Source organism: Barbus barbus (assembly GCF_936440315.1).
Source record: "Barbus barbus genome assembly, chromosome: 8".
Taxonomy (NCBI): Eukaryota; Metazoa; Chordata; class Actinopteri; order Cypriniformes; family Cyprinidae; genus Barbus; species Barbus barbus.
This window is the reverse complement of record NC_136736.1, coordinates 31,223,009-31,239,011: the sequence shown is the minus strand read 5'-3', so window position 1 is coordinate 31,239,011 and position 16,003 is coordinate 31,223,009. Positions and strand designations below refer to the sequence as shown.

Sequence of the window (16,003 nt, the reverse complement as noted above, 5' to 3'; positions counted from 1 at the left end):
AGACATACAGATAGATAGATAGACAGATAGATAGATAGATAGATAGATAGATAGATAGATAGATAGATAGATAGATAGATAGATAGATAGATAGATAGATAGATAGATAGACCTTTTTCTTTCATCTCAATGGAGAAGAGGATCACATTAAAGATATGGCCAGATATTTAATTTGCCATTTTTATTGCATCTATCTGCTCACAGCCCTCCAGGTAAAAGCCATATGGCTTTGCTCCTGGAATAAAAATGTGCTGCTGAAAGTGCCCCTTGAAAAATGTCACTGATACCACACCTATCCTAACTACATCATGTGAACCACAAGATGCTTTTTAGAAGCACATTAGTTAGTATGGTTTAGGACACAAGAAGCTGCTTTGACCTTGTCTAGAGTAAATTGTGCAAGCTAAGCGAAACCGCGGCAGCTCCTCCGAGTAACAGAGACTCCGAGCCAGCACTCATAAGCACAAGGTGAATATAAATATGCTTGCTAGTGTGTGTAAGTGTTTGCCATCTAAAAGACGGAGCCAGGCCTTTCAATCATACCTCGCTTAAATGTGCTGACGATGATTCATTGTACATATAGCAAAATACAGATGGACACTTGAAGTGGACCATTAGAAAGAGACCAGTTTATGAAGCACAGTAGCATAAAGCATCTGACACCTCTTGCAATTTTTCATCACACATTTCTTTCCACTTTCCTTTCCCTTATTCAGACTGTGAGATGGAGTAATGAGGGTTAAGAATGAGTGTGGTAAATGGACAGTGTGTTTTCTGGTATCATAATCTTGCAAGCCACAACTACAAAAGCCCTTACATCTCAATTTCAGCCCACTACTGAACTGACGGCATATAAACGGCAACATTAATTCCCTGCTAAAGCCTCAGATGGACTCTACATTCTCAGAAAAAAAGTTTTTAAGTAAAGCAGCTTGTCAATGGGGTAGAACCTATAAAAGGACATGTTTGTACCTTATTTACCCCTAAGGTTCATAATAGTACCTCAAGGGTTCAAATTATACTACTCTAAGATAATTATATGCACCTTTTATGCAAAGATAAGGTGCAAAGAGTATTGCCCCGGTGACAAGCTGTGCACCTAAATGTACAATTATTGCCCATTGTTTTGGATATTTGTGTGGTGCACACAGCAAGCAAAAAAAAGAGCTTTTCCAAAATGGCAAACTCTAATCTGATGGGCTGGTTTTACTCAATATCCGCTATGGCACGGTGCACAGCTTTATATCAGTTTGTCAGGAAACCAGACCACTACAATGAGACTTCCAAGGAACTATGTACTTAATTCGCCAAAGTTTGGGACTTTAATCTTTGAAATTTGTTCCAAGAGCTTTGTTTCGGACACTTGCAAGTTACAAACATTTCCCTGAGCACACCTGAACATTTTCATTACACCAGACTACTAAGGTCTAAAGGGGAAACCACACTGACAGCGATTATATTGCTAAAGGTTGACAAGTAGCTGTACTGTTGGCTGTCATATCGTCAACAGTCTCTGTCGCTCATATCGCTTCAGATTGGCCACTCTGAAATGGCTACAAATGGTTGTTTTACAGCAGGGCTGTCCATTCCTGCTGCTGGAGGGGCACCTTGCAGAAGAGTTTAGCTCCAACCCTAACTAAACAAACTTAAGCCAACTAATCAAGGAGCAGGACTCCTTCCAAGAGCAGGACTGAACACCTAGTTTTACTGTAACTAACAAATCATTCACATACTCTCAAGCAACCACCTTTACATTTTCCCCTGAACTAGGAGGCCTAGCATTTTCGCCTGTTTTTGGAGTCCAATAGGGAATGTGTTTCAATGTAATACCTTTCTGAAATCTCATTTAGGAATCCTTATCTGAACAACAAATACAGCCAGAGCTGTCCAACCTGATGAAGCCACCCAAGCAGGAAAAGAGATTGAACATTTGTAAACAGCAAATCCAGAATGTTCATTTGGGAAGTGAGGGGGCATTAGACTGAGCTGTATCAGCAAAAGACATCAGACACTGAGGTGTGTATTTTTGGTGTCTGTAGTTCTCTCTATCTCTACCTCTTTCTCCCAGTGTCTCTCCGTTGACTGTTTGGATAAAACCTCCAAATGTGGCTACCACAAAGCAGAAAGCAGACAATATCTTGCTTGTTTATACAAAACCGGATTTATCACAACTAATCTGTACAAATACAGAGATAACCTCAATGAAAACCTGGTTCAGAGCGCTCAGAACCTCAGACTGGGCTGAAAGTTCACCTTCCAAAATGACAATCACCCTACGCACACAGCCAGACTCTATGAGCATCCTCGAGTGGCCCAGCCAGAGCTGGGACTTGGAACCAATCAGACATCTTTGGAGAAAGCTATAAATGTCTGTCCACCGATGGTCCCCAGCCAACCTGACAAAGCTTGAGATGATCTACAGAGAACAATGGCAAAAAAAAAAAAAAAATGAAGATGTGCTAAGCTTGTTGCATCATACCCAAAAATACCTGAGGCTGCAATTGTTGCCAAAGTTCTTTAAGGGTATGAAGACTTGTGCAATGTAATTTTTTCAGTTTTGCCTTATTAATACATTTGTAAAGTTGTGATAAATCCAGTTTTTGCTTTATCATTATGGTGAGTGGGGTGTAGATTTATGTGAAAAAAAAAGTAATTTAAAACAGTTTATCATAATAACGCAGCATAACAAAATGTGAAAAAAATGAAGGAGTATGAAGACTTTCTATAGGCACTGTACATATATATATGAGGACTTCACACATGGCCATTAATTTACCATTAATTTAAATGGTACCCATATAGTCATAGCTGGCTGTTTTTTAGGGGAATCCAACAGATGTAACTGAGACACACCCTTCTCTGTTGCTGTCACGTACATGGGCGGCCCGTGGGAAAGCCACAGCGGGTTTAAACCACTCATAAAAGAAAGTGCTTAAAAACAACATCAATTTCACAGCAGCAGGGACAATAAAGCCCTGAAGTCGACAGATAGTAATTTCAGACAGTAAAATCCCAGACAGTAATTTTGACTAATGTATCCAAAGTACAAGACCATTTGTCATTCGTCGAGAGAGTCTTAATGGAAAAGTTCACCCAAAAATGAAAACTCAGTCATGATTTTTTAATTCTCATGTTGTATCAAACCTGTGGATGAGTATTCTCCTTTTGATTCCCCAGAAGAAAGAAAGTCATACAGGTTTGGGGAGAAAATGATAACAAAAAAATTATTTTTATGTGACTTATCCTGTTAACATTGTACAACTTGTTATTTGTCATGACTTTGGGGAATAGATCGCCACATTGCACATCTACTCAACTTCGTTTCATTGCTAGCAGTCGCTGCTCCTATAAAAAGTGTGAATGCCCCTTTAGAGTTCTACACTCCATTAAAAATTCTGAACCTGAATTCAATTTGAAAACTTTTGCCATCTGTCCAAATGTTAGAAGTGTCTCAAACAATTACCTTGTAGGACAAGAGTGTCTAATCCTGCTCCTGAAAGGCCAATGTCCTGTAGAGTTTAGCTCCAACTTGCGCCAACACACTTTTCTGGAAGTTTACAGTCTTCATTAACTAGTTCAAGTATGTTTAATTAGAATTTGACCTAAACTTTGCAGGATAGTGGCCTAGCAGGAGCAGGTCTGCGCACATTTCTTTTTAGGATATCCCAAGTCTCATAGCTATATGGGACAGGGGCAACTTTGGTCATGGAGAGCTGACGTTTGATTAGAGCTTGAGCTAAACTCAGACCGGAGTTGCCAGTCCCTGTCCTATAGGGTAAAAGAAACAGAGTGACATTGGTAGAACTGATCTACTGGTCATTGTAATGTAAGTCAGACTCTGAGAAGCGAGAGCCTGTGGATGAACGTAATTAATTTTACAGCTGAGGGGAAATAGTTCCACAAAAAGCCTTCTAGACGACCCCAGTGACAGCTGCAATACATCCCTGCGTAAGCCGTTTAGACTCGCTCTAAACCTTATTATATCTCTCTTAACTTCACCCTCAACGTCATTCCTCTCTTCACATAGTTCCACCTCTCCGGTTCGCTTTTTCTCCCAAATCCTTCGTACCACTATCTCTTTCTCACACATCCTCTCTGCCCCTTCCCCCTGACTCACATCTTTCTCTCTCATCCGATAAATTATGTGTTTTCGACGTCTTCCTCTTTCACGCCTTCTTTTCCCTTATCTTCCACTTTGCCTCATCAACAATTCCGCACACAGGGCAGGGTTTGCAAATGCTCCATTGGAGGTACATTAATTGCATACACATGCTTATCGTTCCATAGGGCGAGAACTTAATTTCCCCCTTTTTTCCAGCTAATTTCCTTTATCCCAGACTTTCTTCTCACCTGCAATCCAGTCGTTCCAGCTCAAAGTGGGGGTTGAAGTTTAGCACGATGCGTTGTGAGGGTTCGGGTGCGCTGATCACCCACTGGCAGCTCTGATGGGGTGGGTATTCCAGAGGGTATCCTGGAGATGTGATGTAACCAGCATTACTGGCATCCAGCTGGCCTCCGCATGTCTCAACTAAGACAAATGGGAGAGAGACAAATATAAAGAAAGTGAGGTGAGGTAAAGTGTTCGATAAGTTAGTTATTAGCCACATACTTAACACTAATTTGGTCAAGCATTACGGCGTGAACTCAAGGCAAATTAAACACATAAATCACAAGAGCTACCAAATTCCTGAGCGAGCAATTCATGGCTACCAGGAATACTTATCAATTTGTCAAAACACACGAGGTATAAAAGAAATGCTATATGAAGTTAAAACGGTCATTAAATCAACATTAGCCCTACTGCATTCGTTAATAAAAGTTCCTGCAAGAAACTGGTGCATGTTGGATGATGTCACAGAGGCCTCTTGAAAATACATCTCATTATAGAAGTTGGTTGGAGAAAAATGGTTGGGAATGCTGACTTAACGCTAAAATAACATCTCCCTAATGGCATTGGTATGTCGATACTGTTTTTCTACAGTAAATAAAGCTTTTAATTTGACAATTCCATGACATTATGCCCACATTTCCAATTACCTTATGTTCTTTTAAGCTATCCCACAATGTTAATATAGAAGTCTGGAAACATTCAACACATTTCCGATGCTCTCTAAAAGATATAATAGTCCACCACAGCCAACTATGAGACAGGAAGTGACACGCAGGTCTCTTCTCTGGAGGTTCAAGAGGTCACCCCCAAAGCTGCAATGGGATCCAGCATAACAAAGCCTTTCTTCAACCTCCTCACCCAACGTGGTTTCTCTGTTATCTTCACCAAACACTCCTTCCATATGCTAGCGTTCATGCTAACATGCGCAACAGCCCTTTTTCATGCCGCCCTCACACATAGAGGATATCACTCTGGTCATTATTATTCTAAATGGAGCTAAGATTAGGAGACAGAAATACTTTCTGGTCTTTCACCATGACAACCGTGCAGTGAGGGGTTTTTAACCGCATACCAGCCAAACGACAACTGAGGAATTAGCAGATGGGTCATTCTTACTATGCAGCATGTCACCTTCACAGAATACTTAGCTCACAATTTGCATAAATGGAAATCAAATATGTTTTCTTTTTCAGAACATCACAATTATATTTATTTTAAATTAGTTCATTATTTAAGTTTGAATTGATGATGCCATTGGTGGCATGTGTGCAATTCTCTGCAAAAATTAAAAACTAGCAAAGGGATAGTTCCTTCAAAAATGAAAATTCTGTCATTAATTACTCACCCTCATGTCGTTCCAAAACTGTACGACCTTTGTTCCTCTTCGGAACACAAATTAAGATATCATTTATGAAATTTGAGAGGTTCCTTACCCTGCATAGACAGCAACGGACAGCATCAGTGGTTTAACCGTAAGCTACAAGTATGCTTTTTGAAGAGAAGAAATTGTTGAATAAAGTTGTTATTTTTGTTTTCTTTGTGCACAAAAAATATTCTCGTAGCTTCATTAAATTACGGTTGAACCTCTTATGTCACATGGACTATTTTAATGGTATCCTTACTACCTTTCTGGGCCTTGAACATGTCAGTTGTGTTGCTGTCTATGGAGGGTCAGAAAGCTCTCGAATTTCATCAAAAATATCTTAATTTGTGTTCCGAAGATCTACTAATGTCTTATATGTTTGGAATGACATGAGGGTGAATTTTCATTTTTGGCTGAACTATCTCTTTAATATTCAGCAAGTTTCTTGGAAATATTGTTTGAATTGGTCATCATTTTACAGGTTTTCCCCCATGTCCTTGATGCACTTTATATCCTGTCAGTCTTTTGTAAAATCCCTTAACTAACAAACACCAGTTCCTGAATGACATCATCCCTTAGGAAGTGTGGTGAGAAAATAACAGCTTAAAACATTCAACTCTTACACATTTCATCCTGGTTCAAAGGGCATTAAAAAATATACATCAAAATAAGCTTTATACCATCCTCGAGTAAGCTATCGGTCACTCCCTCATTTAGCAGTGACTAACTTTAGCTCTTCATTTCAGTCCTGCTCATTTTGTGCAAATAAATAATCACATTAAACTAAATAAAGCTGAAGTGTCTGAGCTTGACCTGTGAATATTTTTATAAAATAGAAGCATATTAATTTTTAAAGGTTACAGAGTTAAAAAGGTACTGCATGAAAGGAATGACTCAGATATTGAGAGCCGAGAGAAGACAAGCCTGAAGATTACATTTTCTGTATTATAAAAATGTACATCTCCACAAAAGGTGAGTGGAACTGGCTAACACGCTTATGTTTCGCAGGATACATCACAGCACATGTCGGAAAGGGAAAGTGGGAATAGTGCAGGTTCAGAGAGGAAGAGGGTGGTTTGATTGACAGTTCTGGGTCTGATGTTGGCTTCTGCAAATACATAGATAAACACGGCTGTCTAGCTAGCGTTAGGAAAACCCTTCCTCTTTCTGACAGAACAAACTTCATGACTACTTCGCCCTTATCCTATATGTTACTAGCGTATATCAGAATCTATACCAGTGGGCACATTTCTAACATTGCATGAATTATACGATCATAACCCGGATGAGAACAGATGGAGTCTCTAATATTTAAGCAACACAGGAATAGTGATGCAGCCAGGGAGAATCAAAACAAAAATGAGACACTGTAAGACACAAAGAGACTCAACCCCAAATGCACAACTCCAGAACTCACAAAATCTAAGAATTTTCTGAAAACTTGTGAAATTGCCCTTCAAAAGCAAGCTGCAGGGCATCCTAAAACCACGTTAAAGATCTTCAGCGCTATGCATTGGTGTGGTGGAAAATCTTGAGACAAGGAGTTGAGTATCGCCTGAAGCCAAGACTCCCATTCGTGCCAGTCATAAGAGCCGGAATAAAAGGTAGAAGTGTGGTTGGAGCTTCTTTCAGGTGTTGACATTTCCACTGCTATTATGTCTTTTTAAAAGGTACACTTAAAATGAGGTGGCATTTAAGGCAACAACCGAATCCTGCCAAACCTTTTCAACTACATCCTCTGAAAGGGAAAAGCTAGCCTGTAAAACGTAAGTGCACACACAAAGAGTATGTAATATATATGTACACACTTACATACGTCTATCTATCTATCTATCTATCTATCTATCTATCTATCTATCTATCTATCTATCTATCTATCTATCTATCTATCTATCTATCTATCTATCTATCTATCTATCTATGCATGTGTCCATCTATCTAAATTAAGCTAGAAATTACAGCGAAAACCATTTAAATAACATGTATTATGATTATTATTTGCATTACATTGAGGATTTTTGTGTTTACAGTCATCACACAAATAATGTCACATTGCAAAAAAAGGTCCTAAAAATAGGTTTCATTTTCTTCTTCCTTATTTTCTCCTCTTATTTTGTGCTGAAGATGACTTGACAGTTCCCTTGCAGCCCTCCTCCCATGAATTCCTCACCTCATCTCAGTATTATTACCCAATATATTACAGGAACACAAAAGGACAGACAGATAGCAATCATTCTAGCATTTTCATTCTGTCTGCATGTATTCTCTGGCTGTGTCTATCACGCTATTGTGTGTTTTCAGGGAAGAGGGTCTTGAGGATAAATCCATAAGGGGGGATTTTGCGATCTCGGCACTTTTTAGACAGATCTGTCCTTTCATGTAGAGAGACAGAAGGGAGAGGGGCTACAGACAGCCTCGATAAGATATTTCAGACCTGGTTGCTGGAATGAAGAAAGAATAAAAATAAGGTTTGTGTAACTTTAAATGGCTTGCTCATCCCAAAATAAATTATTTACTCACCCTTATGTAATTTCAAATTCATATTTTTCTTTATTTTCACAAAAGCAGATGTTGAAATGGGAATGATGAAAAACACATAACCTATGAGTGCCATCTTTTCTGTAAGGAACAGACTGAAAGTCATCGAGCTGTGACTGGATCATTGGTTCGGTGAGTCTGTGTGAACAAATAATTCAAGCTAGTTTTGAGAACCAAATCAACCAATTCACTCAAAAGATTTGATATCTAAATTAATATTTCGTTCAAACTGCACATCATCATTTTAAACGCGACATCCCTGGCTCTTCTTCACACGTTCATAAGAGAAACAGCCATGTCTGGTCTGTCTTTTCAACTAATCCAGTTTACAAAACCAGTCTAAAAAAATCTCAGATCAGATCAGACCGGTTTACCTCTCAGGTTCGACTCACAGACTCCGGTGTGATACGGTTGCAATGGGTAGGGATCACTGGAGGGAAAGATTCCCAGTAAACAATGACTCATATTTCAGTCTGAAAGTCAAACATGTTTAGAACAACATAAAAGGTATAGGAAAGGTAAAGGAAATAATGACAGATTTTTCTATTTTTTTGTCTAATCCCTTAATAACATGAGGTTCTAGTTGATGCTTTTAAAGACAAAAAGGGATCTAAAATGTACAGCCCTCTAAATACGAATAACTCTGTATGTGTATGTTCTGAGCACGCACCCAGATGTTTTGTGTTCCTCTCTGCTGGTATTAATTTCTATTAATGGAACCATTGCTGTGCTGAGCTGTTACTGTGGCGATAAGTTGCATCCATGTAGAGAGACCATGATATATCTCCATCTCTCTCACCCGCTCTTTTTCTCTCTGTTTCTCTCTCCATCCTTCCATTCACACCTTAATTAAAAAGTGCTGTCACCCGCGGTGAGGAAATCAGCACTGATCCATTCATCCTTACCAAAGCTTTCTCGCTCACTCGTTCTCATTCTCTCTTTCTCATGAGTTTCACTACCATCTAAGCACTCACCAAAAGAGTCCAATAGTCGTCCATATGAAATGAATTTCATTTTATTCCTCTTACAAAGCTTTCATATGGCTTCAGGAGACATTAAATATGGCGCACAAGTCATATTGACCACTTTTATGATACTTGATCTGCTTTTTCCATATAGGTTTGTAAAAACATGAGGGTGAGCAGCTGATGACAGAATTTTCAGTTGAATTATCCCTTTAAAAAAAACAATGAATGTTTCATTTTCATGACTGAAATGTCTTGGTTTTGCTTTATGGAGTGGATTCCACACCTTTTAATTTATTTATAAAAGAGCTACCAAGCTTCACAAGCAGCACTGTTAGAGCATTATAAACCACAAGATTAGACATCAATATCCAATAATAAACTAAATGCAATAATAGTAAATCACAGTAAGTTTATTAGACCAAGTTTAGGGTGTTTCTAAAATTACGTGGAATTCAAATGCTGTACGGTCACAGGTGTCCGTGCGTCAGCTATTCTACAAAAACTCAGAAACGCAGTTCATCCAGTCAGATTTGAGAGATTTTATAATGCACTTCAGTCACCAATTCCCAGTGTACATCTGATCGTGCATCATAAATTTTCACCGAAACTTCTGCGGTGCCCTAATTTACAAACATCAATGTGTCACGTTGTCTGTCTTCCCTCTCACACCCACACTCATGCTCCACTAAAAGCTGAAAATGACACTAACTAGGAGGGGCCGTTTCAATTATTTATGCTATATTTTTAATTCCTCCTCAATTCAAGTAATCCAGGGAGTTCTCGGCACCCACTGTCTCCGCAGGGATTGATCCGGTCGTGGTTTCCTGGCCCCAAATGCAAATTTCTGACCTTCTTTTCGGAGCAGAGACTGCTAGCTACTGCATAGATTAGTATTTCTCGTATTCACGAAACCCAGAAAAATAGGATGAAACGGCATACACAACCACTCAGGGTGTTGAAGATGAAAAGAAGATGTATGTAGATACGTGTGTGCGTCTTTCTGTCTATTTACGGGAACGCTGGGGAAAACTAAGTGCTTTGTTCACATGAAGTATTTATATATGTCTCTTTATCCTTTAATCAGGTGTGTAAAGCTAAAGTGGACACAAAAAAATTGTCCAAGAGGTAAAGAAAAGCTGCAAACATATGCAATTATCATAATTACTAAAACTGCAACGCGTTTCAGTGATTTGAACAAACCCTAAAAAATAAACTTTGGTTAAACCTGCACTGTTGCTACAAATATGAACAAACTGTGCAGCTTGGAGATCAATCAGATGTGGGAGTTTACCTGGCAGCTGATAAAATATGCATAAGCATCCCGTAGAAGGACTAAATATCATGGAAGTGTGTCCTTTATCAGTAAGTTACCACCAAAAACATCCTAGCAAAAGCATAGAAACACACTATATACCACCTCTGAAAACACATAGCAACACCCTGGCAATCACCCATTACATCCTAGCATAATGGCAGCATGTTTTGCATGTGCAAACACCACTCAAAAACAGTAAAATGCAGTTTAATATGCTCTCTGTCACTTAAATAGTAAGCACTCTGAAGGTTCCAGATTTGAGGTGTTTGACAAGATGTAAATAGGCACAATTAGAGAGGCAGGTGAAAATAGTGTTTTTGAGAATAAAAAAAAATATGCCACTGCAACGACACTGTTAACACATGGACAGTCTGATATCATTCTATGTGGGTCAATGTGTCACTTTTTGGCCAGGACAAGACAAAAAAAACTGATAAAGGCCCCTAAAGGCATGGATCTCACACAAGAGATGCTGTGTCTTTGTTGTCCATTCAGTGCATTGTGTTGCGCTTGTTGCAGCTCGATGCTGCTCTGGGAGGGGGGCGTTACAGAAGTACCTACGAGAGCGCTGCATGTGTACGGTTTCAGGCTCCAGTCCAAATGGGTTTTTCAACACCCAATCTTAAAATAATGGCATAATTGTCTGCAACAAGATATGGGCTTGCAAATCAAAACTGTTTGCACAAATTACCCCCAGAGTAAATATGAAAACAATTATCAAAATGTCATTGCAGGCGTTGCTAATGATCACAAAAAATAAACAACATTGTAAAATGCCATCTCTATTCAACTGCTCAACTCTGCACTTCAAACAGTGCAAGCCCTGTTTTTTAAAGCTGCTTTAGTCAAGCAACTTTAAAGTGGTTATTCCTAATAAGCAATATCCTTTGCAATGCGTAAGCCAGCTGCTCCAATGATGAAAGTTTGTAGCCTATCTGTCAAGAGCAATAATGCAACAATGGCAGAGAGCCTAAATCAAGCCACAATAAGCAAGAGGGTTCATTCATTCACAGCTGCAACTTTCCATTATTTGAAGACCTTTCACCACTAACTCTAGCTGCTTCATCATTTTTTCAACCTGTTGGTCTAAAACTGCAGGTGCTGCTGCACTGTAAATAAACGAATGCTATTTGAGAGGACCAGAGCATAGAGATGACTGCACAAAAACACCACTAAGAAGTGTATTATCACAACACCTCAGTAACTAAGAGGTTTTGAGTCAAATGACCAATTACAAAAATTCTTATTTTCTCCTAATAGTCTTGCTGTTATCGTTAAAATGAACGTATTGTTGGCAATATCTGTGAAAACACTCTCCTGTGGAAACTTGGATGACATTGTGTTGTTGCAGCCTGATCACTTCTGCTTATTTGAAAGCTTCTAATGAACCATTGTTTTGTTATTCCGGGAGAAATGGGCGAAAGACGTCGTAATTAACAGCAATGCGATACGTGTTTTGTAGCGCGCTCTGAAGTCCGCTCGCGCCGTGACACCGTTTTCCCGTGAAAACCCCTTACGAAGACCAAGCACGTTTCAAAACGTGGGCAATTACTGCTACTATGAAACGGTGAGGAACCAAATATACAAACACCTCTGGGTCGACTTTTTAAAGGAATCCTTGTCAGTAAATTTCATCTGCTGAGGTTCCTCTCCTGTAAACCTAAATGATCGTTTGCCTTTTTATTTGTGATGTAAGCATAGTTTTGTAGTTTTCTCGTCATTAGTGGTGAGTATTCCTATTTGACACTATAACTGAACAATACTGACACTTAGGCTACTTTTCTGATACAGTATAAAATCCATCAGTGTCTATTGTTCTGCATAGGCTATTGGCTACGGCAGTATATATTGAGGTAGGCTACCTCAGAATACTGCAAATATGTTACATGAATATCATAATCATTCAGTTGCAGACTATAGGCTATTATACATATCTAACTCTGCCCTGATATCGCCAGAAGCGCAAGAAACTTCACATAATGGTGAAGTCAGATGAAACCTGCTGGTTTAGACCCTAAATCATGTTCGTTATACTCGCGAAATCGTCATATTTACACTGAATATGGCTTAATTTCATGATCTGGTTTCTGCAGTTCTCTCTTAAAAATGGATTAGCTATATTGTTTTATATAAAGACCCATTTGCTGTATCTTCATGGTTCAATTAGGCTTTAAAACCTCGGAGCCTTTATTTCAAGTTTTTTAGTTACTTTTTATTATTACATATGACATACATTACACCCCAGTTTGGTCTGGAAATCTTAAATTGTCCAGTCAGAATGTCTCTGTTTCATCTTTAGACAATAAACTATCTTAAAATAAAAGCAAAGCACTTATTCTAAGGATGTAAGACTGCTGGGCTCAAACAAAGTGTTTCCCATTTATCTGTGTGGCTGCTCCTTGTTAGATATAAATCTGCTCTTTTCCCCCTCTAAATAAAACCAGAAGCTGTCCTTTTCTCAGCATGGTTTGCCTGGACAGCAGAAACACACGTCGCTTCGCTTCGCCAGGAGAGAAATGTGTTTGCCATTTGCGGATAGCCTCACTGGATGGGAATTTAGACACAGATATCGTTATGAAAACTAAAAAAAAAAAAAAACTTACTCTCTGTTGCGCCGACTCTCAGAACGAAGCAAAAAATAAATGCAATCCCTTGGTGAGATATCCAGAAATCCATCTTTCCAAAAATGCGCTGCCTTGAAGAAGTGTCCTGTATTCAACTAGTGATCTTCTTCAAGGAACAAACCGATAATACAGAGAGAGAAAAGAAAAGAAAACGAGCCTTTTCGTCTTTATAGTGCTCAAAATTTAATATTCAAATGCAGTTCTGTTGAGCCAAATGCGCACAGCAAATGCAAACTGTGCATAACATGATATATTTCATGTACTCATAAAGTCATGTTTTGTCATAAAACAGCCGGCTTTTCCTCAAATAATACTACATTAGAGGTCTGTATTCCGTTATAAAGCCGTCACGGATTTGCGTGCGTTATTGCGCTCCATTGCCTTATTGGTCTCCGATGGTTTGATAGAGGTTTCCGCAGGGATCGCTCCCTTAATCGTCCGCTTAAAACACGCTGCCCTCCTGGTTTAAATGTTCTGATATCTTCTTGCTCTCGTAAGTCATTCAGTCATACTCGGGAGGCACCAAGTTTTGTCCAAACTGCCAGACAGGAGTGAGATTTCGTTGCGCGCAGAAGCGTGTTGAAGCGCACTGCTGTACTCGCGCAGAGCTGTGGCAGCGCTTGTGGATGTGCTGGAGAGCGCGAGTGTGTGTGTGTGTGTGTGTGTGTGAGTGAGTCAGTATGTGTGTAATAGCATTTCTGAGCGGCGCAGCTATCGCATTACACTGAGCTTTCTTGGCCCGCCTCCCCTCGGTCACTGATTAGAGAACATCTCTCTCTCTCTCTCTCTCTCTCTCTATCTCTCTCTCTCTCTCTCTCTCTCTCTCTCTCTGAGTGTTGAGAAGTCCGGTTCATTTTAGCGAATCGGTTCTTTCAATGAACGGATCCATAGAATCGGTCATCGTTCAAAAGTTGCCACAGACAGGTGGCAACTTCTTCTTCTTCTAATTGTTATAAATACGAACGGCAACCGACCAATCAGAAGTTTTACATAGCCATGTGATTATCACTATGTTTTCAAACAACACACATTGTGTCAATATTCTCTCTAAGAGTCATGTGATATGTTTCAAAACAATGAATTAATTCATTTGTGAATAAAACACCAGCACTCGCTTTCTCTCTCTCATTCTCTCTCACACACTTGTGTACCTCATCAGTTGCCAGTAACTCAGGCTCTCACACACACACACACACACAAAGCTACAGTGCATGTTATTTTTGGATTTTGACTGGCCTTCATCTCTAGCAATAATACACAGCCTGAAATTCAATTAACTTTCAAGATATCACATGATATGATGAAACCATGATAAATCATACAAATTCAAGTTCACCTTTCTAGGAAGGTGGCTTGCACTCAATACAAATGCAAAGTTCATAGTCTTGCCCACGTGCATAGTAATGGTCATCCTGATATGAGGCAAGGTGTGCAATGCACAATTACATGAGGCAGCGTGTGGCAATGTTTATTTCATGTTTTGCCATAGCTCAAGTCAATGCGTGATTTGACCTGCAGGGGGACAGACCTGACCACAGGACCTGAACAACATGGGTCGTCAAGGGCAGAGCAGGAGCATAGCCAGAACTGTGTCGACCTTCACAGCAGTTGGACTAGATTAATGTCTGGTGCATAGCCATTCCTTCCTGATGAACTAACATTTCACAGTTTCTTATTTCAAAAAATCTCATCTGTTTAGACTGTTAAAGGATACATTGAGGATTTTGTTTTTCTTGGACATTACTTATACATAATGCCTACGTTCACAAGAGCATATAACATACTACTCTTATTATTTGTGCAGTATGAACACATTACCAGAAAAGTTTGGAATTATTAAGACTTTTTAATGCTTTTGAGTCTTTTATGCTCAAAAAAAGAAAAACAGTGTTTACTGTAATGCATTTCAAATGCATGTTAATACATTCTAAAAGGTACATGCAACATGCAGCTAGAATTTTTGTTAAACCCTTAAATTATTCCATAACATAATGTGTTATATTAGCTTTAAATCTCTTTTAATAATGGAAATACTGTTTTAGGATGAATGTCTGGTAACGTAATATAAGTGAATTTATTTTGCATGTAAATTATCATTCAAAAGTTTTGGCTCTGTAAGATTTTTTTTGTATTTTTTTTTTATAGAAGTCTCTTCTGCTCACCAAGGCTGTACTTATTTGATAAAAATACAGTAAATACAGTAATATTGTGAAATATTATTACAACTTAAAACAACTATTTCCCATTTTAGTATATTTTAAAAATGCAATTAATTCCTGTGATGCAAAGCTGAATTTTCAGCATCATTACTCCAGGCTTCATTGTCATATGATCATTCAGAAATCATTCTAATATGCTGATTTGTCACTTTGTAAATCTTTTGTAACATTATAAATGTCTTAATTGTCACTTTTGATGAATTTAATGCATTCTTGCTGAATGAAAGTAATTTTTTTAAATAATAATAATAATAATCTTATTTACCCCAAACTTCATTTGTATTGTACTGTAGAATGCAATGTACTCAATTTGACCTTCCCCATCCAGTGTGACAGCTGAACCTAAATGAATTACAACAGTGACTGATTATTTGAGCCAAAAGTTAGGATTTGAGCTGAATTATACATGCAAGTTTCATAGATGATTACTGACATGCAACGTGACGAGATCATGTAAGAACAGTGTAGCATAAAATTTGAAACTTAAATCATTGAATAATATCTTCTTCATTTTAAAAGAAGCATGTAGTGAAGTATTCAGTGCTTTAATGTTCCACACTAAAGCCACAGCATGCATGTATTTTGT

General features: G+C 38.7%; 1 protein-coding gene across 2 annotated transcripts in view; it reads right to left on the bottom strand.

Annotated features, from left to right (window-relative positions):
- Positions 1–13,884, bottom strand: part of LOC306873885 (neuropilin-2-like) — a 74,003-nt gene extending 60,119 nt beyond the window's left edge. For both annotated transcript variants that reach the window (XM_079423413.1, XM_079423414.1), the window contains exons 1-2: positions 13,178–13,884; positions 4,351–4,528 (exon numbers count right to left, since the gene is read on the bottom strand). In XM_079423413.1, coding sequence (XP_079279539.1) covers positions 4,351–4,528; positions 13,178–13,250 — 251 coding nt within the window. In that variant the 5' untranslated portion in view covers positions 13,251–13,884. The remainder of the gene's footprint in view (positions 1–4,350; positions 4,529–13,177) is intronic.
- Between the last annotated feature and the right edge of the window lie 2,119 nt (positions 13,885–16,003).